The 24,451-nt window shown below is 34.1% G+C and overlaps 1 protein-coding gene across 8 annotated transcripts in view; it reads right to left on the reverse strand.

Moving 5' to 3' along the window:
• Positions 1 to 24,451, reverse strand: part of TAFA5 (TAFA chemokine like family member 5) — a 505,501-nt gene that overhangs the window by 36,016 nt on the left and 445,034 nt on the right. For 5 of the 8 annotated variants that reach the window (XM_077179070.1, XM_077179069.1, XM_077179068.1 and 2 more), the window contains one exon: positions 1,237 to 3,259. The exons of 2 other annotated variants lie outside the window; for them this stretch is intronic. In XM_077179070.1, the coding sequence (XP_077035185.1) occupies positions 3,104 to 3,259 (156 nt within the window). In that variant the 3' untranslated portion in view covers positions 1,237 to 3,103. Of the gene's footprint in view, positions 1 to 1,236; positions 3,260 to 24,451 lie in introns of those variants that run through there. One more of the 8 variants, XR_013182463.1, reaches the window with a different exon arrangement.

Here is a 24,451-nt window from a genome sequence, read left to right on the forward strand (position 1 = left end):
TAATCTATATCTATATATGTAATCTATATCTATATATCTATAGGTGTCTCTCAGAAAAAATATTCTCCCTTTATGTCAATTTGTTGCAACATGAAGCAAAGACATACCTGCTTCTTTTTAAACCATGTTTCAGATAAAACAGTATTTCGGTCAAATGGTCTATGGATTTATTATTTCTCTTTGAAAAGTAATCTCTTTGTCAATATGGACACATTAGCTGTCCATCAGTGCCAGAAATACCCAAGCAAATTCTATTGTGTTTTGCAACATTCCAGAACCCACTGAAATGGAAGTAGATCAAAAATAAAGACTTCAAATTTATTAGGGCTGATCAGAAAATGAAAATCTGCTATGGAAAAATTACTGAAGTTTGCAATTTACTCAGTAACTGTACAAAATTGAGATATTTCAATTTTTAGATAAAGAAATGCATGTGAAGATATATATATTAATAAAACACATGGTCAAACTTGTACTCTAGATGCTCTAATTGAAGCTATTGGATGCTTGAGGGTTTAGGCTCTATCTATAATTCTCATTTATTGTGGCTAGAAAATGCTTTCTTAAAAAGAAAAAAAAAACTCTTGAGTTTTATATGCTCCCACTAACTTTTTCAGTCTGAATTAATAGATGTGTTTTGACAAAATTTATTTCATCACAAATTCCAAGCTGTTCTTTCTCCAATGTTCTCAAATTTTAGTGATTTAGATAAAACTGGGTGTAAATCTGGATAGTATTCATTTCAAGATCTAATCCATATAAACCAGTGTTGACCAGAGTGAAAATAAAAGCAGAATACAATCTCTTTAACAAGCTGTGGTCATAATAGGCTTAATCACATCAGAAGGTTAAACTTTGAATTCTGCTTCTTGATTTCTAGAGTTCCTGCATTCTAGAAACTGAAATTTAATTATAGGCCCTGGCCACACACTCATACAGTTAAGACAGATGAGACTAATAATAGGCTTTTTTGCTTGATAGCCTGCTAATGAGATTGCATGTGCCATCATGATTTTCCCACTGCCTCTCCTCTGAGGGAGAGGATACTTGATTTATTTGTATTATATCCCACTTTTAAAAAAGAGATTAAATCAATTTAATTTTAATAAAATAATATCGCTGAATGGAAATGTATTTTATTACTCTGTATCATTTGATTGGTATTGATTTAAGAGGTAAAAATAGATACAATTCAAATATTATATGATTTCAAAAAAAAGAAATCAGAAATCAAAATTCAATTCTCACATATGAGATTTTAATCAAGTAAACATACAGTGCCATATCATATACAATTACCAAGAAAGTTTTATTGCCAGAAAAATATAGAAAGAACACAGAGTCACAAACCTGTAACACACAATCATTCAAATATGAGCACAGCAAGCCTGAAATAATGCACAGATTTCATAGGGTCAAATGTAGACAGTCTGTTCCCATTGTTCCAAGGGATTCCAGTTTTTCTTTCAACATAGTGGCACGTGTGGCTCATTATTTTTTAAACGGAGCTCTTGTCAAGCACTTAAAATAAATAGATTCATCCAACTCTTTCTCTTGACAGTCACTCTCTCAGAGAATGAGCTTATATTCTTTAATTCCTTGCTTTATTTAACTCTTTCAGTGCCATATGATAACTAAGAGAAAAAATAACTTGAATTTTGAAAATTATGGAATCTGGTGCATAGTCTAATACTTTCAATGGTATTTAAAACTAGGTTTCCCACTGCAATGCCTAACTATGCTAGACATTCTCTCATTTTATAAAGTATGAAAAACTTGTATATTTTGTTGAATACAAATAGTTATTAAAGACTATTTTAAATATATAAGCTCTATTGTATGTGATTGAGAAAAATCAGATGTATGTAAAGTCCGCTTATGTGCTGTTTTTTATCCAGTCAGTTGTTCTGTAAAAAACATATTGTTAAACTCAAGAACATAAAAAGTTATACCAGGCCCAAAGGTTCAGAATTTAGGATATGTTCCTATAATAAGATGTTTGGAGTGAGGGAAGCCTTGGTAAGATGTTTGATAACATTCGTGGCTATAGTCAAGATTTTGATCAACACACAAAAAGAGAAGCCTTACACAGCATAGGGAATTTGTTTACACAAGTCAAGGACAGTTTACATGCAGGATTGAGGTAGTTATCAATGAAAGCTAGTGTCTTAACTTCAGGATGAAAGAAACAGTAGTAAAAGCTTAGCATTCAAGTTCAGTGTCATTTATGGTTCTGCAAGGTTATTCTGACACACCGTTTGCAGATGCAGTGCTGCACCATTTGGATGTAGACGTGAAAGGACAGGGAGTCCACACAGTGAGGAATGACTCTGAGACAATGCATATTGCAAGCAGGATAATTCTGGTAATAAAGGAAAATAAAAATAAAACAACCACTAAAACAGATTTGTAAAGAGAGATTATGTAGGGAATTTCTTTCTTTTTATGATCAGTGTCTCAATTTTCTACTCTAAATATTTTGACCATCCTGTATGAAAAGACATTACCTTTAACTTCACCCATTACAGTAGAGAAACAAAAAATCAACTTTTGTTTTGGCAGTCGCAGATAAAAATACTTTCCAGAGGAAATGCCTCTTATGGTCACAATTGAAATTTTTGCTGCACACACTTATCTCCATGAGTTACAGTATGCTTGCACACCCTCATTTGATGATGATTTCAGGATATCCAGGAAACGTTTTCAACTATCCAGGAAACGTTTTGATGATCTAAAGAATACAGCAACTTCTGTATTTTCTGTAAGGAATGTCTTGGTTCAACCCTAATCAGCCACCTGCTCATTTCCCTCTGGTGCATTTCTCCACTGGGAGGGAGTTACAACAGTAAAAGTAACTCCAGCCAGCAACTCCAACCATTACCCAATCAGGATTTTAAAACCAGTAAGACAGGGGAAAAACAGTATTCTACATAATGAAACCAAAAAAATTCATTTGGGATCTGAACAAGGTACATTTCCAGTTTAAATGTATTGAGCTTCTTATCATCTATATATACACTGAATCTTTCCTTTGGGGGCAAAAAAAAAAAAGTATGAGCAAGACCAGTGTGGGAGAAAAAACATCAATAAATACAAATTCTTCCTACTTTAAACTGTTAGGAATATGTAACAAATACTTGTTTCTCAAATATGAACACAAATAGAGGAATCTTGTAGTTCTGTGGCTCTTGAAAGAAGGAAATGAAGATGGAAGAGCAGCTCCTGAAGCTGCATATTCCAGATTAATATCAAGTCGCTCCTAGTGAAAAGAAGAAAAATAATGTAAGATTCAATGGAATCTAAAAGAAGAAAAATAATGTAAAATTCATAATGGAAGTTATGCAGCACCTTTTATATTTTAACAATTCTTCATAAGCAGTTCACCAGTGAAATTAAGTCAGTTTGGTTTCAGCAGTGGTGACAAAGGTTTCAACTTTAATTTCATAGTCATAAAAAAAAAAAGTAAACGAGAAATCTTAGGGTTTAGTGTTTTTAAACTAAATATTAGATGGGCCTCTGGTCTCATCTCTGAAACTACATGTTCTTAGTTGTTCTTAATGAAGACAGGATGACAAGGGGTGGAGGGAATATAACTTTTAAAAGGTGATTTTTTTTTTGTCACCTAAAGACAGAGTGATAGAATAGTCTTGCAAACATTAGTATGTTAAAAACACCATTGCAATACACAATTTATCTTAATGAAACTGCAACAGTTACAAAAGTTCATGAAATCTTCATTACTTGAGATGACTCTTCCCCATCAAAGTGTTCCTGTGGATCTCCAGCACATGGTGTACATAATTTCATGTCAGTCCAGCATTTACTGCTGAAGCTGTGGTCAAACACATGACATCTACCCAATATATGCCTCTTCAATGTCTGTATTAGGTGTACTTCCTATTATAATTAACAGGGTTAATCACATCAGTATCACTCATAGCGTGCTCTTGCAGTGTTTACTATTGACCTTATAATTTAACTGTAAGAGGTCAAGATCCTGAAGATAATATATACTTGCTAAAAAAATATGTAGCATAGCTTTGCTATTCAATAAATCCTGTATTAATAGATATATAAACTATTACCATTATGATTTCCTGTCTCTTCCATTTACAATTATTGTTATTTGTAGGAATTCAGATAATGACTGTTTTTCAGGGGAAAAAAGGTCTTAAATTGTCCATAGTTTACATTAAACTCTGTTTATTTTTTAACTGTTGTTTATTTTGAATTTATACTTATAGCAGGACCAAAAGTTTCAACTTGAATAGTGTCTCAGAAAGCAAATAATATTTCACAAGATGTAAACATACAGAAAGGAGAAGACATTGGATAAATACAAAATTTTTTTTAAAGAGAGTGAGTAGGCTTGTTTAACTAAGTCACTTTAGGACTATAAGTAATACCTAAGGGGAGTGCTTGCTAGTTTTCTCATTCCACTTTGGAAATTTGAATTATTCTGCATCCTGTCCAGTAACAGAGTTCCCCTGGCAGCCAGCTGAGGTGACCATGGCATGGCAGCCTGAAGTGAATATTCCATTTCAAAGCTGAAGCTATGAACAGCTACAAGCTGCTCCAAGGTTTTTCTTCAAAAAAAGTTGGTGTCCTTTTCTCATAACAGTGTTCCAATTTTCTTTTTTTTTTTTTTAATCTGGCCCGAAGAAAGGTACTTCAGTAAACACATGGGAACTGTTTCATCACAGAGATTTAAATGCATGTTAATTAAATCAAAATTCAATCTAATAATTCTTCAAAGTGAAACTGTACAGAAAATGTTTTTCTTCCTTGGAATTTCCTGCATTAAATACATGATGAATTAATTTTTAATTTCATCTCTAATTTTGTGGAAATCATATTTTTTGACTTAGGAGCCTCATTCTTTTCTGGGTCCTCTATCATGAGGACTATGAGGACTATAACCACTGTTATATTTTTATTCTGTGTTGTGCATATTTTGCAATACCTTTTCATGTCAAGCCACATCTTCCTGGAAAACCCTCCCACTTTTTTTCAAGTATTGATATTTAATGTATTTTGCTTCAGATATCTGAAGAGAAATTTTTTTTTTGTCACTCAATTTAAATTCTCAGTAAGAGAATATTTATCTTCCCGAAGGTATTTCACTGGAGATACTTTTCTTTGGTAATATCCCTGGGTGCAGCCTTTTAAATAGAGACACACCCTAAATTTTGAAAATATTATGGAAGGAATTTTGCTTGAATAAGCCAAAGACTTGTTGACAATGATTTAGAATTTTCTTTAAAAAAAAGAGAGAGGCCAGAGCCATAATTAGCAGGCAATAGACAGCAGTGTAAAATCAGCAGATAATTATTATTAGTTATTTACTTCCACACTTTCCAGGTGGCTTTAGTCAGCAAAAACAACTTGTTAGTAACAAGCTTATGCATTATCATAACTCTATATAATACAACAAACTACATATCTTCATGGAAAATTTTGAAACAAGGAAATTCCAGACCATTCCAATTTTATATGCTTATTGTTTTGAAAAAAAATTTCCTAAGTAGATGGCCAGCTATCTGCAAACAAACTACAGAATGTTTTGCAAGAGTAACTTTCCCCCCCCCCAAAATAATAAAATTGGTATCAGAAAGCACATGTTTAAAGTGGTACATATGTTACAAAATATTTTTATTGTCTTTGTCTATAAATATACAATATAAATATTTATATTTATAAATATAAATAGGTAATAGGAAAGACAAACAACAAAGAAATAACCATTATAAAAATTATAATTTTGTCTATTTGGGTTCAAAATTGTGAAGTCTGGAATTTCTGGTAGAAACTGTACACACACAGTTCATTGCAAAAACTCTATCAGTTAGAAGGTCCTTTAAACAAAAAAAAAAAAAAAAAAAAAAAAAAAAAAAAAAAAAAAAAAAAAAGAAATTAGACCTTAGAAAGGTAATGGAAGAGAGTACAGAGAAGATACAGGGAAGTCATAGTCATAGTCATAGTAGAGGATATACTGAATCATTGTAGAGGAAATGCTTATAGTACATGTCTTTAACCACCAGTTCTTGGGATATTTTCTTTTCACTACTATTTTAAATTACCTCTCTTCAGGCTGAGAAAATTAGTAAACTGAATATAAAGTTTTCCACTGAAGTGACTTTATGCAAATGATTCATTAATGCAGTCTCCAGGATGTTGTCAGCCCAATCTGTTTCTATCTCAGCATTAACTTCATAACATATGTTTGCATCTATTTTATGATACTGGTAACACTTCTATCATGTGAACCAGGAATTGGCCCCAAAACTTCTGAGTAGTAGCAGCTTGCTGTACAATAGAGGAAACTGTTGTGCAGATCCCTTAAAAATTATTTAAAACATTCCCAATACGTCGTTTAAATAGATTGCTCCTTTAAAGAATTATAAAATAAGTAGATAAATTGGTTCTATTCATTACACATGCTGGTGAGTTTCCTACTTTGTTTCCTTACTATTTCAGATTTGATATGCAGTTACTGTGACTAATGCAACCTTACAGGGCTTAAAGAAACTTATACACCAGGAATCAATAATGAAGGGTATCTCTGCTTTGGTTTGTACACCTTTATGTATTTAAAACAATAAAAATATATTTTTCTTAGTAACCGAGACTATACTTACTAGTACCTATTGGATATTTTTTAAATAACCAAGAGCTACAAAAAGTGAATAACTGTTCTAAATAATATACAAATGAAAATATTTTTCTGATTGCAGTCTTTAAAAAAAATCCTTCTTTAACTGACAAAAACAGATACTTGTACATAAATAGCCAACAGTAAGCTGATATGGTGTCTCCTGTGCTCTCAATAAGAATGAAAATTATAACCCCAGAAAGCTTTCTTTTTTTGGAACTATTAAAATTTTGATAGCTGCCTTTACACTTCAGTTTGAAAAACTTGCTGAATGATTTCAAATGAATTTTTTGAGAGTAGCAGGTTGCAAGAGCTCAGAAATTTTAAACTGTTACCAGTATAAAATGCATTAACATCCCACTGAGCAGGGACTGAAATACTGGATGACTTCTTAAGCTGTCTCATGAGTTTTTGAGTGAAGAGTTATTTTTCTACTGCAAGAAAGAAGACCAAGGGCTGGGCCAGTTGTGCCACAGAAATGACATAGCGGATGTACAAAGCTCGTGGTTTCCACAGCACAGCCAGGGGGAGAAGGATGAAGAAAGAAGAGAACTGACAGCTTCAGAAGGGAGAGTCTTCTCCCTCTGCAGAAGCTGTTGTCACATCTTCTCCTCTTGGAGCTGGCAGCAAAGGGAGCCCAGCTTTTCACAGCTTTGATACAGCAGGGAATGAAATGGTGCAATAACTGCTGTCTGTGTCCAGCAAAAAGCTGGCTTGGAAACCAGTAAAATCAGAAGCTGATCAGCCTTCTTCCTAAGTTATCATTTGTAACAATTGCACTTCAGCTACGCTGCCACTTTGTTCATTTTTGCCCTGATCTCATGAATCATACACTTTGATTTGCACAGTGATGCAGCTTTGTTATATAATTAGCCTATAACAAGTGGTCATGGTGAGATATGGATCTGAAACTGCTGGACTGAAATGGATATTTTATCTTTATCACCAATTTCTTGCATGATTCATAAAACTCTCTATATAAAGTTGGCAGGAAATAGTGGCCCGTGGGCAGTAATTTATTATAGATACTTAGATAGTCTACAGTCATTTCTTTTTAATTTGATGAGCATATCCACCTGCAGATATGGCAGAGTCCTGAGACTGAAAAGCAATAGGATTTCAGGTACTAACTCTCTGTTCCTCCATATTTCCTAAATCCCTAATCAACACATGAGTATTTTGAAATATCTAATTTCTCTATGCAATGCACAGGCTTTCCCACTCACATATTTGACTTCTACTCAAATAAAAAGGAGGTTCTAATTTACAGTTCCTAAAAAAGTGTCAGCTCAAGAATAAGTGTGGGAAAATTTCCATTTCTAACCTCATTGCAGGATCACAGTGCAAAGTAATAAGAGGTTGCTTCATCTTAATTTCTTTCAAGCTACAAATTTGCATCTGGATACTTTAATATTCAATATTTGGGGCTAAAATGTCATCCCGGATTTTTCTCATTGACCTGTCTGTGGTGGATTTCATCCTTTTTCCCTACAAGTTTTCAATATTGCTATTGTTGCTATGACTGATACTATTTTTTCACTGATAAAATACAAAAGCAAAACAGATATGCTCCAAGTTTAAACGAAATAGTCACCAGGGACATCACTATAAGGGGCATAACTAGACCCTTGGGAGAACAGCAGAAGATTCTGCTTCTGAAGTTATAGCTGTGGAAAAGAAAATAACAATCTATATAACAGTGAAATCCAAGAGTAAGAGAAGAAAGGAGAATGAAATGAGGTAAAGAGACTCATTAAAGGTATTCTTTAAGGAACAAATGAAAGACTATATCAGAGATCAGAAAACAAAAGAAAGTTACTGTTACTCTGCTTTATCAACACTTAAAGCATAAATACATTTTTATTCCCTAAATGAGAATATTTAGAGTAGATCCTTGCATGAGCAGGAGCTCACAGGGTTACTTCATAAAAGTGTTTTTTTCTCCTAGGTTTGAGTTTCAAAGAAAAATTCCTATAGGAAATAGCACAATCTCTTTCTGACATAATTACTTAGTCATAAAAGACTATTGAAAAATAAATATTGGCTAAGCATTTATATTTAAAATTGTATGTTTAAATATAAATACAAACTCTGGGTTTAACCAACTGTATATGTGTATTAATGTACAGCTGTGATTTTAATCTGTAAGTGCAGCCCTTCTAGTGCTCTTCAGGAGTTTGCACATATGAGAAAGAATGAGTTCGTTTGAGAGATTTAACAAAGGAGTTATTTGAAAACCTTTCTAGAACCTCTTCCTCCTCTGTTTATGGTATTCCTCCTTATGCATCATTAACTCTAGGATGATTCTGCTTTATATAAGATAATATTAATTCAAACTGTTTTCATAAAAAGACATCTTCAATCACATTCCCTCCTTGTGTTTCTTCTGGGTTTTTTTGTTTGCCCTTTTTTTTTGTATTATGTGATTTACATGTGTTTTCTCCTCTGAAGCAGCTTTAGTGTGGTTGAAAATAATATATGAGGGTAAGTGTAAGGGGCTTGTCTGTGCCATTAAGGTTATCTGGTCAAAGGAGCCATAAACAAGAGCACACAGAGACAAACCTGACCACAGAGACAGCAGGGGTTGTGATACAAACAATTGTGGTTAATCACCCAAATCACTAAGGGCATATGGATGGTGAGAATGTTCCTCTATTCAGTTGGAAGGATAAGGAAGGAGAGGAAGACAACACACAGACATAAAACCTGAGCAGTTAATGTTTACAAAGAGAACAGGAAACACACCTGGTCATTAACACAAATGATGTACTCTCAGGAATCTGCAGGCAAATCAGAACACTGGTTTTTGCTACATGGGAGGAGGTCAGTGGGACTATGGCAGCTGGTGAGGCAATGTGCAGGGCCATACTTTTCACAGCTCTTAACGTGGCATGTATGCGGTTCAGCAGAATTTCTTTATTAAACTTACTGAAGGAAATACTACACCCTTTAAATCAGTGCAGTTTTTAGTTGAAAGACCTGTATGTTGTTAACATGTATTTGTAAGTGATGCTGCAATACTTACCAGTAAGTTTTTATTAATAGGCTCCTATTAAGATATAAAAGAGTCTTAACATTGTACCTGAAGCTAATAATGTAATTTTAGCCTTCTCTTTTGTCTCTCAAATAAAGATTAAAAGAACACAGTATGATAAATTGTTTGCATATGTCGAACTATTTTTTTAAATCTCTATTTTGCTATGAAAATATAAAATGATAGACCCTTTGTGGATAAAAGATTGTTAAACAGCACCAGTCTTGATATTCAGTCTGTAGTGACATATAAGTCAATGAGCCTGTTATTGTAAGGCTTTTGAACCAAGGAGCCAAACACATGTCCAGACTCTGATTTGATTCCAAATCAAACTGTTCATTTTCTTTTCAAATTTGATTTTCACAATATGAAAATGAAAGGAACATAATATAAAGGCAAAAATATTTCTAGATATTTAAATGGATTCAGTACAAAAATAGGTTCATGATTCTATTTTCAGTGACAAGTTAAGATTGTGTCTTTCTTCTTATACTTAATTAAGTATCTGTCAAATTTCCTTTTGAAATTGTGGAAATCCACTGGATAAATAATTTTTGTGTAATTTTAACCTTAGAGCAAAGACCACCTGTGTATTGTTTTTGAATGGCTCAGATTTGTGTAGAAACTAAATGTTCATTTTATGAAATAAGGGAGTATTTAGTTAGAAAGCTGATACTTTTCTCTTAGGTGCAATCTAGGAAAAAACTTATTTCCAAAATTGCATTAACTATAAAAAATGTGCGTGGTTTGGTGTCTCATGTAGACCATACAAAGAGCATCTCAAGGAACCTGCAAATGTAAGGATATAATGCAAATGCCTATCAGCAAGCCAATAGAACATTCTCTTGCATTAGGACCAGAATGTCTGTGACCTGCTGAAAGACCTCAGGAGTGGAAAAAGGAGTTAAGATGTTTCTAAGTCACATTTCACCTTTCTGAATCCCTCATCTTGTCATTCATAAAAGTTGCCCAGAATAATTTTGTTTGGCAGAGCAGTATAATTCCTTTTTTCTTTTTAGCAATTCCTCCATTAAGGAAAAAAAGTATATATATAAATATTAGAAGTTAGTTATAAATCAGAGTAAATGATGCTCACTAGGTGGATCTAGACTATCAGAAAACAAATTTCTTAATCCTTCCAGCATTTGTCAGCTCCTCCCACTCATCAAAACATAAGGTGGGTGTTCTGAAACTTTCATGATCTTCAGAGACTTCAACAAAGCATAAATAGTGTATGTTGCACAAAGGGAGTCACAGCAGAGAAGCAGGACTTTTTCCAACAACTGTTTGACTCAGGGCATGGATTCATAAGCTAATGCCAACTAAAGACATGCACTGTTTGGTGTGGAATCACATTTTTTAATCAGCATAAGGAAGAGGGAGCTGAGCCAGTGCAAAATAAACAACCCCAAAAACATTTCAGGGATAATGCAATCAATAAATCTCAGTCCGTGTCAGGAGTCTGATTAGCATATCCCAGATGTAGTGCAAAGGACATACAGGGCACCAATAAAAAGGTCAGAATACAGCACACAGCAGTAATTGTGTGCTGCTTATAAAGAACACCTACAGGGCTGTGTACTGCCCTCAGTGAAAGATTGAGAGAACTGAATGTAGGCATTTTTAATTTAAGAAAATCTAAAGTACAACCTCTTTTTCCTTTTTTCCTTAGAAAATAAAATTAGCAATTTACAGAGCTACTTAACAAAAACAAACAAACAAAACCAAAGGAATCTCCTCCCCCAATAAAATTCTAACTCCCAACAAGAGCTGATATCTGATCATCTATCTAAATATGTGTTCAGATCTTAGGTCTTCATCTCCAAATTATTATTTCTGTTGAGGTTTAACTCTAAATATTAAAATATATGAGCCAATTAACTATGTTAGATTGGTGTTAACATCTGCTTTAGTTCTGTAATAGCGCTGTTATTTTTAATAAATGATAAACAGTATAGTGTTCCTCAATCTAAGAATAATACAGTTTAGATTTATGTAACAGTTTAAAGATTACTCTGTCTTTACCACTATTGGAACAAAATAAAAACTGCAGTTAAAGAGAAAAGGTGTTGTGAGAGACTGATAATATAAGCATTCTCCGGCTGCAGGTCAGATGAAATTAGTTTACACACCTCTTTGTGTTGAAAGGAAGTCATTCACTAAGAGTTTCTGGCTCTTAATGTATCTGTAATTCTTAACATAAGAAGCCAGTATCAATCTTCCAAATAGAAAATTGAGAATATGAGAAGGAAGAGGTCTTTTTCTGCCTGCATTCAGCATAGCTGGTAGTCTCCCAGTCATTCGTGTCTATACCTGCTGCTCTAGAAGCATGCCAGCATAAACATTGTCTGCAAAGTCTCATCCCAAAATAACTGTGTAACGATCCCTGTGTTACTGTGTTCTTTTTCTAAACTAATTATAGAAGTCAGAAGAAACTGATCGGTACCTAAGGAAAAAAAATTACATCTTTCATTCTGTATAATATCTATGGATCAAAATCCAGCCTGTTCTACAGGAACAGTAGTTGAACCGTTGCAACAGACTAAATGAAATACCTGTGTGAGAGTTTTTCTGGTCTGAAACCAAATCTTACATGAGTCTAATCCAACATGTCAGCTTAGTATCTATGCAAAGGAAAGAGCCATATTTATGGCACATATGTTAACTATAACCTGTGACCGTGGCCACAGGGGTTTTCAGGTGAAGGAAGAGACGAGAATGTTGACTGTATGTTTAGAAGGCTTGATTTATTATTTTATGATATATATATATTATGACTGTACTAAAAAGAAAAAGAAGGACAGGGTTTTCTCAGAAACTAGCTAAGCTAAGAATAGAATAAGAAGAATGACAACAAAGGCAGCTCTCTCACACTCTGTCCAAGATAGCTCAGTCCTTGATTGGCCTTTAATTATACACATCCAAGATGGGCCAATCACAGGTGGACCTGTTGCCTTCCACAGCAGCAGATAACCATTGTTTACATTCTGTCTCTGAGGTCTCTTAGCTTCTCAGAAGGAAAAATTCTAAAGAAAGGATTTTTAATGAAAAGATGTCTGTGACAATAACCTTCTTTCTTTTTATTGTGTTCTACTGTCAGAATCTCAAATTCCTCTCCTTTTGGACATTAGCTCTTTTGGTGCCCACTTTTCAGCCGGTAGCAGAGGTAACATGAAAAATTAGTCCCTAGTGAATTAACAGTGAATTTCTAACATTTGTATATCTAGGGCCTGATGTTTCAGTACTGACTTGTAGGTTCCTTGTAATTGCTGTAACTATTTATAATGAATTGATTAATGCAAGTAAAAACATAGCCAACAAAACATGTAGCATTTGTAAACTATAGGTATTCAAATATACAACTAAATTCACGTCATTAGCGTAGGTAAGTGATTTGCCTCCCTCATAGTGATTCTTCCAGGCAGAGCATATTGAAGAACATCACAGAGTTTCTTGTGTAAAACAGAAGCAGCATGTTCACACATCCTAGCTGGCTGCAATTGCATGCTGAGAGTAGTATATGTGCTCACTGGTGAGGGAGGCTGGCTACAGCCCAACAGACATCTTCTTCTTCCCTGTTTAGATATAATGTACATATTTGTAAATCTGCCTACCATGATTCCTAAAACACTGCCTTTACTTAAGGAAAGCTTAATCCTGCTGAACATGCCACAAGAGAATAGGCTTGCATAAGCACAAAAACACACAAACAAAACCAAAAAAAAGCTCCTTACTTTTCAGAGGAATTCTATTCCCTTATTAACCTCTCACAAGTAGCAAGCATTCATATTCGCTGTTTGCCTCAGGGAAAGAGGCCTGTAACTATGGTTGATATGGAGATATGGTTTCTACTGTAGCCTCACATGCAAGTAGATTTAGTCCTTTCAACTCATAGTAGAAAGGAAACATTTTATGCTTTCCTCTCCATTCCACTCAGACTTTAGTAAATGGCAGTGATATTGTCCTTGTGTTTTATAGAAGGAGGTACAGTAGCTCATACACAGCCAGCTACAGCCATTTTTTTGTCCTATGATGACTCATATGTTAATATGAAGCTTTCAGACACAATCCAGGAGTTTCAGGAGACCAGCAATCTTTTGAAGCAGCAGCTGGAAGCCAAGAGAGGGAGGCTAGGGCATACACCTGGCTAAAAAACAGAGTAGAAGGAAGAGGGGATTCTGAACACTTTGAAGTTCATTTCTAGATCTGCAATTCATGTGCAATATGAACACAGAAACTGATCCTACATCCCTTTAAAAATTAACTTCCATCTCCGACAGCAGAGTAACATAGCATTCCAAAACCGCTGCATTTTCTTCCACCTTTCTACACACTGGGAAGGAAGATTTGGGGTAAGGATTGAACATGCACATCTCTATGCAGCCTATAACTCTCTTCAGACAGCAGTTGTATGCCTGTAAATGTATTAAAAAAAAATAAGTGAACTAAAGGTTTTACTCTTCTTTCTTGGGGGATCGCATTCCACATCTAAAGACAACATCTCTTTCTTTCTATTTTTCTGAGGATGACAGCATGCCCAACAAATGAATGATGTGCTCCCTTTTAGGAAGGTTCCAAGTCAATCAGAAGCACAAGGGGCATATGATTTGCCCTCTCCTGCCTTTACCAGAGTTTAATTCACAGGTATGGCGTAAGAAAAATACGTCGGATGAATGAGGCTGGAAATGTGGTTAAATTGTTTGACTTTCTGTCCTAAAATATTTCATATCACACACATTTTATTTTATCTTTCAGGATGTCTTTCTTTTTACACTCACTACTTTGGCATTCTGAAGGGCAATGCTCATTTTAAAATATGTATTGACTTCATTTAAAATAAATGAATCTAAAATCCTCTGGGGCAAAACCACGTTTGGTGTATCTCAGCTAACTTCAGTGGAGTTACACCAAGGTTGAATCCAGGCCTACATCCTCTCATCATGAGCTTAGAGAAAAACAAAGAGACACCATTAAAAAGATAAGGTATTTTACATTCTCTCATTCGTTGACTAGCTTTGTTTTATGGCCTTAATAAAACCTTATATTAGTGGGATTTCATACATTTATCTTTATGTTTGATATAGTTTTTGAGCACTGTGATAAAATCAACGAAAATTAATGCAATTGTTTCCAGCCATATTCAATAACTCTAATTACCAGCATTTCTAGTCCAACTGCATAATATGCTTAACTCTCCTATGTACTGAAGAAAATTTAACTACTGCTGACTCAGTGTCCTTCTATATTTGTATATAGATAACAATCAGAAGAGTAAATAAAGAAAAAAATGTATTTGCAAATTCCTGTTCATCATAGAGCTATCATTATTGCCGAGCTCCATAGAAATATATGAAAAATCCAATCAGGAATCTTTTTTCATGGTGCATTTACAATTAGAGAAAATTATATGAACCATTATATGAAGAGATGTGGCAACACAGTAATGCATTTTTAAATTGAAGAACATCTATGATATCCTAAAATAGCTAACTCTTTCTGGTATGATATAATCATGACTGTTTTTCTACACTTTTACATCCTCATTTTTGTGTTCCTCTTGGCTGAAAATTTTTTCAATAGTATCATGTGCTGAAAACAACACAAAGAAAAAGATTGAGACCTGATTATTTATCTGAATTTGATCAAGAGAAACAGGAAGAAATTATAACCTACTTGTATGCAGAAAAATTTTAAACACACATCCATTTAAATAATTTTGTTGCTAAACTGTTAAAAGAAAAAAGAATTGGTATATCACTAATTTATGGGTATTTTGGTTTATGCAGATATTTCTAGATGTTTTCATCTAGAAAATACACTATAAAACACAGGCACAGGATATGGAAGTTGCTGGCATTTTTTATCTTATCACAGCTGACTCATGTGACTCTAAACAGTATATCTACAATATTTTAAGTTACCAAGTAACTAATAAGGGTGGTATCTCTGTTACCTTAAGAGGACAGACTGAGAAGAAAGACTGAAGAAAAAGGATCATAACGTTCACTTGTATGATCAGCAGAGATGGAGGAAGTCACTACCCTACCATATGATAGATAAGCAATATACCAACTTCTTCCCACTGAAAATTCAATTATTTATATTTCAGAGACAGTCGTGATCTGGAAAATGCTTTTGCATTTTCTATGCAAATTAAAGTGTTTAAAGCTTGTTGTGGATATGGGATTATAATTAATTCTTCTCAAGGCTGCTAATACAGTGATTCACTGAGTTTATTACATGGGGCTCGACAAACCATGAGATTCAAATATATATGCATCACACTCTACCTACATTAAAATAATCATTGCCATTATATGATAAACACAAAGTGTAGATTTTTTTTCTAAAATCTCATTTCCTATGAGGAATGTTTTCTGTTCATTCTTGAACTTTCCAATGTAAGTTTCCTATGCAGTATCAGAATACACCCTAATTCATTTTACTGCCTATATGTTCCAGCAGTGTATTTCAATGTGCATCCCTATGGTGTTCGCTTTTACTTGTCCACAAACCCAGCTGAGGCATAACAAAAACACAAAAAACTTCAGATCTTGTATAACATACATATCCAGAAGCTCAACTATCCATGACTGTTTATTCTGAAGCAAATATAAGGGAGAAATTCCCAGTTAGTTTGACAAGCTCATCACATCCTTTTTTTTTTTTCTTGAATTGAAAAAAATAATTTCTCTGCAGAGTAGCGGCATAGCACCTCTACACTGCTCACATTGCTCTAGATCCCTGAGCTTTGTACTGTTCCTTTTCAAAGTCATCAAATTTATCAAATTGCAGGACTGGTAAATAGTTAACAGTCCTGAGTGTGTCATTTTTAGAATGACATGCTAGGTCATGTTTATGTTCTCAGCTTGCTTTGTCTATTTTGGTTCTTCTCCTACTCTGGCCTGCTGCTATATTTTGTTTACTGGTGCTTGTGCCAAGCCTATTTTTTTCCTGTTCATGTGGAGACCATCACCTTTACAGTGACTGTGATGATTTCAGTAAAATCCAACATCTCAAGGAATCAGAACACTTGGTCTTCTGTAGAGTTGCAGTAAACATTCAAGTTTAATGATGTAATTAATATTTTTTTAATTAATTTATTTAAAGAACAATGACCAGATTCACTCAAGGAGATGCAAGGAGCCTCAGTAACTCTGAACATCAAAGCTTAATTTAGTTCTAAAACTGCAGACTGATACAGTGCCCTAAGGAAGGTCAAACTACCTGGAAAACCAGGCTCCCTTTAGTAGAGCCAAGCTGCATATGTTTATTTTTTTTTTTATGTTCAGCACTCTAAGGCTTCCTTTAAAATAATAAAATATTATTCCCTAATAAAAATATCCCCGATATTTATTTCCATAAAAATGTTTACTTCAGTAGGTATTTTTTTGAAAATCAATGCTTCAAAAAGTGCTTTAATATAATTTGACCTTGGGTTTGGTTTTTATCTTTGTAGCTAGCTACGATTTTAGTACCAGCCTTTTGATCCTGGTCTTGATTTTTTTATCCCTTATTAGAGTTGCACATCCTCATCTGAGCTGTGTCAGACAGAAAACAGAACTGTAGGTATCACACGAAGAGCACAGTCTCAGCTGCTGCTCTAACACCCTTCAGATTGCTGAATATATACAGTAATGTTCACTAACAATGACAGTGCACAACTTTACATAGATCAAATTGCATGCTGTAGAGCTAAGGAAAATAGTGATGTTTCAGTTACCTTTTGGATTCTGCCCTTTTTAGTTGCAACCAAGATTAAAGATGAGGAGAGGAAAATAAAGTAGCAAAATTGCTCCATAAGGAAGTGTAAAAGTTATTGATGATTCTAATGAAAACAAATTTACTATAATACCTAGAAGCTAGTAAAACCAGGAGGAGGATTTCTTTTCTTTTGAACAAAGTAATTATTAACAGTTCATTCATAGATTATATTGTCAGAGGTGTTATGTTTTTAATAAAAAAGAGTTGAGCATTTTTGCCCAGATGTAGAATACAAGTGCTTTAAAGCAATACAAGTACTTTCAATTTTATTATTTTTTCTCACTGAATTTGTTGGGGGCTTTTTTCCCAGTATTCAAACACTCTGATATTATTTGCCCTCCTTCAAGGAAAATGTTTTAAAGTACTACAGACCCAGCAGAGTTCTTTGTGCATCCGTCTTGGCATACTTCCCTGTGCTCTTCTAGCCTTAACCCTAAGGGCAGCCAAAGGCAAAAGTATTTTCAGCAAACTAAGAAACACTGTAAGCTTCAGGGATTTCTGGATGACAGATTTTAAACTGTAACCAAAGTAGAGGTGTGATTAAAAATAATGAGCTAAAGCCTCTCTCTAAATTGTAAAGGGAAGTGTACAAATTTATCATTCCTCAACATTATAACTGATGACTGAACAATTTCTAAGTTATTCACAAAAGTTAAAACCAGAATCCATCTATAGGCCATTTGAGCCATGTTCTTAACAAGCAGTAAAACTTTACATTAAATTTTGTCATCTTTTTTTTTGCTGTCAGAATTCAGGTGTTTTGAAAATGCCCTTGCTGTATATAAGGTGCTGATATCAAATGTCTGTGCTCCTCTGGGCTCTTAAAGATTTTCATTCCTTAAAGTCTGCAGAAAGATCATTGTTTAGTCTGGAGAAAAAGAGGCTCATGGGGTACCTCATTGATCTTTCTCAACTATCTGAAAAACTTCTGCCTAGTCTCAAGTAAAAACACAAAAGGAAATGGCCTTAACTTGTGCCAGGAGAGGTTGATATTAGATATTAGATTTATTTTTTTTGTCCACTAAAAGTGTGGTTAGACATTAGAATAATTTGCCCAGGGAGTTGGTAGAGTGTTCAAGAGAGGTCTGGGCATGGCCCTTGGGTACATGGTTTAGTGGTGATTGTGGTGGTGCTGAGTTGATCATTGGCTAGATGATCTTGAAGGTCTCTTCCAACTTCAATGATTTGATGATTTTTTCATTCCTAAAGAGTGTATAATCACAACAATAAAAAGTTTCTTCTTCTATAGCTACCTCGGTCTAATTAGCAAAGCTACATTTAGACAGGTTATGGAATTAAAATAATGTAAAGTCGGGAAATTTATGGAAGCATTTGTGGAATTAGGAATTAATTCAGTGTAAAAAAATCTTTATAGTTAAAAATTTTAAATATATTGTGCACAAAAACCCAAATCCATCTGAGCAATTGTATATATGCTGAAAATTCTGCCACACATCTTTAGAGTAAGTGTGGTAGAAGAACATGGTACATTCAAATTTATAATAAAGTTTCCTATTCCAGACAAAATAGCTGTCAGGTGTTAAAAAATCAGGAATCTTACGGTAAATATAAAACAAAACCTGGTTGTATTTTAATCCAAGTTCTCTGTTTCCTGTCTTTGCACATAAAAAATTTAAACCTCTTCAGCAGGTCTTGCACCCAGGATTAGACATGAAGAGTTCTTGCTTTTCGTGGGTAAAAAGGTCCTGACTCACCAACTCACAAAATATTGTTCTATCCCAACTCTACATCCAAAATAATTTGATTGGTTAAGATTAAGACGTCTTTCCAAACATTCCTCATTCAACCAAAGTGGGTCTTTCTTTTCTTTTTTTTCTTTGTCACTTGTAGAGTGGAATAGCTTTTCTTTATCCAATCCCTACAAGCCTTTCCCATTGAAAAGTATCTTAGGAATAAATTGAACTCACTTTAAACTCAAAATCAACAACATATCTGTAGTGTTAGATCTAACAAACTAACCAAAGAATTATTTCTGCTCCAGGTATAATGATGCTAACAATTATATAACAATTATAATTCAAAATATGTGACTTTAAAAGGATAAATACTAACTGTACTCGGTGTATTGCTCATCTATTCTATGCCCATCTGTATCATTCAATTTCACTGCACAAGGCAGAAAGAGAATTAAAATATTATTATATTATATTATATTATATTATATTATATTATATTATATTAATTATGAATCCTCAGGTTTTTTAGGACTATGATGGTAGTCTTGGTGATTTCCTTTTTACCTCTAGGAGTTCCTTAAGAACATTTTTATATTTTATATTTTATATTTTGACACCTTACTCATACTTCAGTGGTCTGCAAGTCTACATAGATGTGAATTTGTTGTATATGATGTGTTTCTCTTATGTTGGATACATGTTCTTTGTTGTGTTACCACACTGCTCCAATGATAAGAGGTGGTTGATCACTGATAGGTGGTTTATGGTTTGGAGCCTCCATATTGTCCTGTGCCTGGTTTTTCAAGATCCTTAAATACAAGTATCACATCACCAAGTCTCCAGCAGCCTCTGCAGAAGGGTACAGACTGATTTACTACTTCTGTCATGTCTGCCAGACGGAGCGTCTAAAATGGAGCTACAGGTTTAAGCTGAGGCAACTGAATCTCTTCCAAAGTTCCTACAACTTTTGTGAAAATCTGTAGTCTAATGAAACAGGTAATAAAAACACAGTAATTCCCCAATTGGCAAGAAGCTATAGAACTCAATGCTTATTTGTCCAGAACCTGTTTGTGAGAGTATGGTCAATGCCACACCAAGGTCAGAATCAGCTCTAAGAGATGTTGCCATTTACTCTGTTATTAATATTAGGTTGCCAAAAGGAGATGAACATACAGCTGAGGAGTTGTGTGGGGATTTTTCTTTTTTTGTCTTCTGCTTCTGGAATTCCTGGTTATTCCTGAAGTGATTTATGTAACAATAAAATTTGCCTTGCATGTGTCAGAAAGATGACTTTGGTCCTGGCTTACCCTGACAACCTTGAAGGATTTGTTCATGCTGATCCTCTGGAATTAGACCTGTTCTTCAAAATGATTCTGTCCTTCAGACCATTATTCCTTTTCATTTCATCAATTAAGCTGTCCAGTTCTCGCAGTTTCTCAGCTATTCTACCTACTTCAAAGATTCCATTTTTATATGTAAGTCCTACATCAATCACTTTTTCATCAGCTGGTTAGTGGTGGATTCACTTCTCTTCCCCACCAAATTTTCCATTCTGTCTCCCAGAGTCAGGGGCAGAAGGAATTGCTTACAGCAGGACTTACTTGGACTCTGATCCAAGACGGAAGGAAAAGTAAGAAGTTTCAAAGCCTTTTGATCACCTTTTCCTTTTCCTGGGGAAGAGCTCAAGGATGCAGAAAGAAAAAAGAGAAGGAGGAAATATCTTTGTACTAAAAGGACAAAGAATCTGTCCTAAAAATCTTGTTATTTCTGTATCTTCTTTCCCATTTACTTTAGGCAACAAAAACTTCATTGTTTATACCACAAGAAGATAGGTCTGTTAAAAAGTCTTTTTCTCCTCCAGAAAACTCACTGATTAGACAAATTTTCTAGGTTACTGAAAAATTCCTAATAGTCCTTGAAAAAATGTTATTATTAAAATTTTTATACTGTTGATTGGAAACATTGTCATGGTTAGAAATATATTATATTATAGGTAGATTTCTTGTACATTTGCATTTATGCAGTAAGCAACAACAATTTTTCATTTAGTTATAATTATTATTATAATTATTTTAAGCCTCCAATTTTAACCAGATAATTTTAAAATATACCATGTTTCCTTTCAAGACATTAAGAAATTTCTGACACAGAAAACAGCAGCAGTTGTAATTCATATATTTTAGCTTTAGGGTTTTTTTATTTTTTATTTTGAATGAGTCTCTGGACATATCTATTTCAAAGTAATAATAATTTATATGCTAAATTTATAAGTATTGCAATTGAATATATTTGTCTATAGGTTAAGATTTGTATCAGTTCAGGAATTAGAAATTGTATTGGGAGTGATGCTAAGACCAAAAAAATAACAGGTCTGTGGAGTTTTTTCTGCATTGTTAGCAACAATAGCTATGGCCCTTGGTGATGCTAAGTTCCTGTAACCAAGGTGAGCAGGCTTAACAGGTCTTTGACATAAAAAGTCAGACAATTAAGTGGAACTGTGATCTTTCTCCATCTTCCTTACTTATTCCAGATGCACTTATACTACTCAATCCTCCACTCCAAGAGGAGCTTTTATTTGCTCCTGATGCTGCTGTTTGATTGTTTTCTTTTCCCAGTCATCTTCACAGACTTAGTAATGAGCTGCTTATTCACAGTCTTTTGTGCTTACCTTCTTCATTGTTCTCTAACTTGAAAGAACCCTGATTGGATACTTCCGAGGACCAACTACACAAATATTCATTTTTCTCTCTATGTTGACACGTAGCATATGTATTTGTGCAAAACATCTATACATTTTATTTGGCTATGTCATCACAGTACTACAAAGTACCTATATACTGTTATACACTGTCATATAATTACTATGCAAATTTTGAATAATCTCATTCTTGGAAGTCTGGACTGTTCTCACTTATGATCAACAGATGAATTTGAAAACCATTGCTTTTGTTTATTTATTTATTTGATTTTGGTATTTAGCCATTTAATCCAGATTAGGATTTATCTGAATCTTTTTGTGTACGACGTTGATCATTCTCACATATTAATGGATCAAATTGATGTCACTTAATATCTGTGATGAGCACAAGCCATCAGTCACATTGCCACGTCATTCTACACCAGACCACAATGGAAATACTCATCCCATGGGAGGAACTGTTTGCAGCATGTTCTATGCACAATGGCTGGGTTGCATCTTGCTTTCCTGAAGACAGCTACAGTGCAGAATTCTATGCCTCAGATAATTATCTTAGGATTTGGTAAGTCATTACCTTTTGTGAACAAAGAATAGATGTTTTTAGGGTGTCATTCAGCTGATGAGATGAGGCATAACATGCCATGCCATTTTCTTTCCATTGCCTCTGAAGGTAACTAGCTGAGGTACCTGCATTAGCAAGACACCCAACTTGATGCCTAATACAGCATAGCTGCAGAAAGTCCCCCAAACTGAAATAGTGTTGCCTGCATGTCAATCTATTTTTCTGTGTAGCTGAGTAATAAGATTCTAACATCTCCATGTTTAACTTGAAAAATGCAACTATACAGCAGGTAGTAATTAAATGGCTGAAAATCCCAACCAATTAGATTGGTAGAGCATTGACTCTATATTCATTGTCTTTAGGGTCAGAAAAAAAGGCAGATACATTTCTTTTCTGAAGAAGTAGCTGTAGTAGAGTTATTCAACTCTTTTCTGCCTTTTTGATTAAGTCAAAGCCAAAAGTAGTCTTGTCTTCCTTCTTTTGCATCAGCTTGGTAAGCTATATTTGCTTACATAACTTATCTTGTCATTTAGAAAAAGGTGTTACTAAAATAGCATCAGTTTATAATTTGTCTATTTTAAAATTTATCTTCTATCCTAAATTTATCTCATATTTGATCTTTTCTGTGAAAATGGATCTGAGTTTAAAAATGTGGGAATATATTTCTTTTTAAATGCTATCTTTGCATTTTGCCTAAATTCTACTTGGAAAGACTCTCATGAATTTCAGATTTGTTTTAGGTCTTTGTTAAGGAAAAACATTCTATTTTAAGAATTCTATGTTACCAGTTACAATATTTTCATATGGAAAATAATTTTCAATTTAATTTTTAAGTCAGCATGACACATAAACATACGACAAACATAACAAACATACAGAGATGTATACAAATTGGAAATCCTTTATAAGCAAATATGCCAAGAGCAAGTATTAGAATATATAATTTACATCAGTATGAAAGCTGATGTGATTTAAAGCAAGAAGTAAAAATAGATGTCTGAGATAAGAGTGATTGAAAATTTGATAAAAAACTGATATGATTTAAGTCCAGAAATTGAAGCAGATGGTAAAAATTAAGAAATTCAAAAAACTGATGGTCTAAGTAAACAATGGAAATAGCGAGTTAATTAAACTTGAAGAGTCCAGAACCTGTTTGTGAGGTTCTGGAAACTTGAAGAGATTTAAAATGTGAAGCAGCTAGATGCATCTGAAAAATCTATATGACTTAAAGAGAAGACTGAAAGAGAGGACTTGAAGTAGAATTAACCAAAAAACTTACTTAGGTGGAAGTGAGAAATAGAAATAATCAGCTGAATTATGACTGGTAAATTTCAAGGAAGACACAGTATTAGATCACATGCTATGTCCTTGTTGAAGTAGAGGATAAATTCTACTTTAAACCCATGCCAGCTTCCAAATATAAATGCCAAATTCTTTTATGAGAATTTTCTTGGATTTCTTTATCCTTTGCATATTTTTTTATTTTACCTTGCAGTTTCCTGTGGAGCCTCATATGCTTCTGCCTTGTGCTCCTTCATTTTCCATGCAAGATTTTGACCCAAGCAGCTGTTCCTTTTTATGACTTAACCATGGCTTTCATACCTACATTATGGTCCATGCTCACCTGTGTTTCTCTGCACCCCAAAGTTTTAGAATATTATGTGACTTTGCAGAAACATGCTGGTTTCCTTTTTTTTTTTTTTTTTTCCAGTTAGGAGATTTCATGGACCTTAAGTGATATCTTGTGTTTTGAGGACAGGGATATGAAGTATGAGTGAATCCAACCTTGGCACTAACTTTGGCATCTCCATGGTACTGAAGAAGACACTTCATGTTTCTTCATCAATTTCTCTTTTTGCAAAGCTGTGATATAAACACTTCTCTGTAGGCTGTTTCAGTGAATAATTGAATTTTTAGGTGTTCAGACCACTATTTCTGCCAGGTTTTGTCACAAAAACTTAATGATGCTGGTGCTATGAGGAGAGTGACAGGGAAAAAAGGGGGATATGGGAGTGGGGTTGGGGCAATAAGTCTGACCCTCATT

Source organism: Agelaius phoeniceus, chromosome 5 (assembly GCF_051311805.1).
Source record: "Agelaius phoeniceus isolate bAgePho1 chromosome 5, bAgePho1.hap1, whole genome shotgun sequence".
In the NCBI taxonomy this organism is placed as follows: Eukaryota; Metazoa; Chordata; class Aves; order Passeriformes; family Icteridae; genus Agelaius; species Agelaius phoeniceus.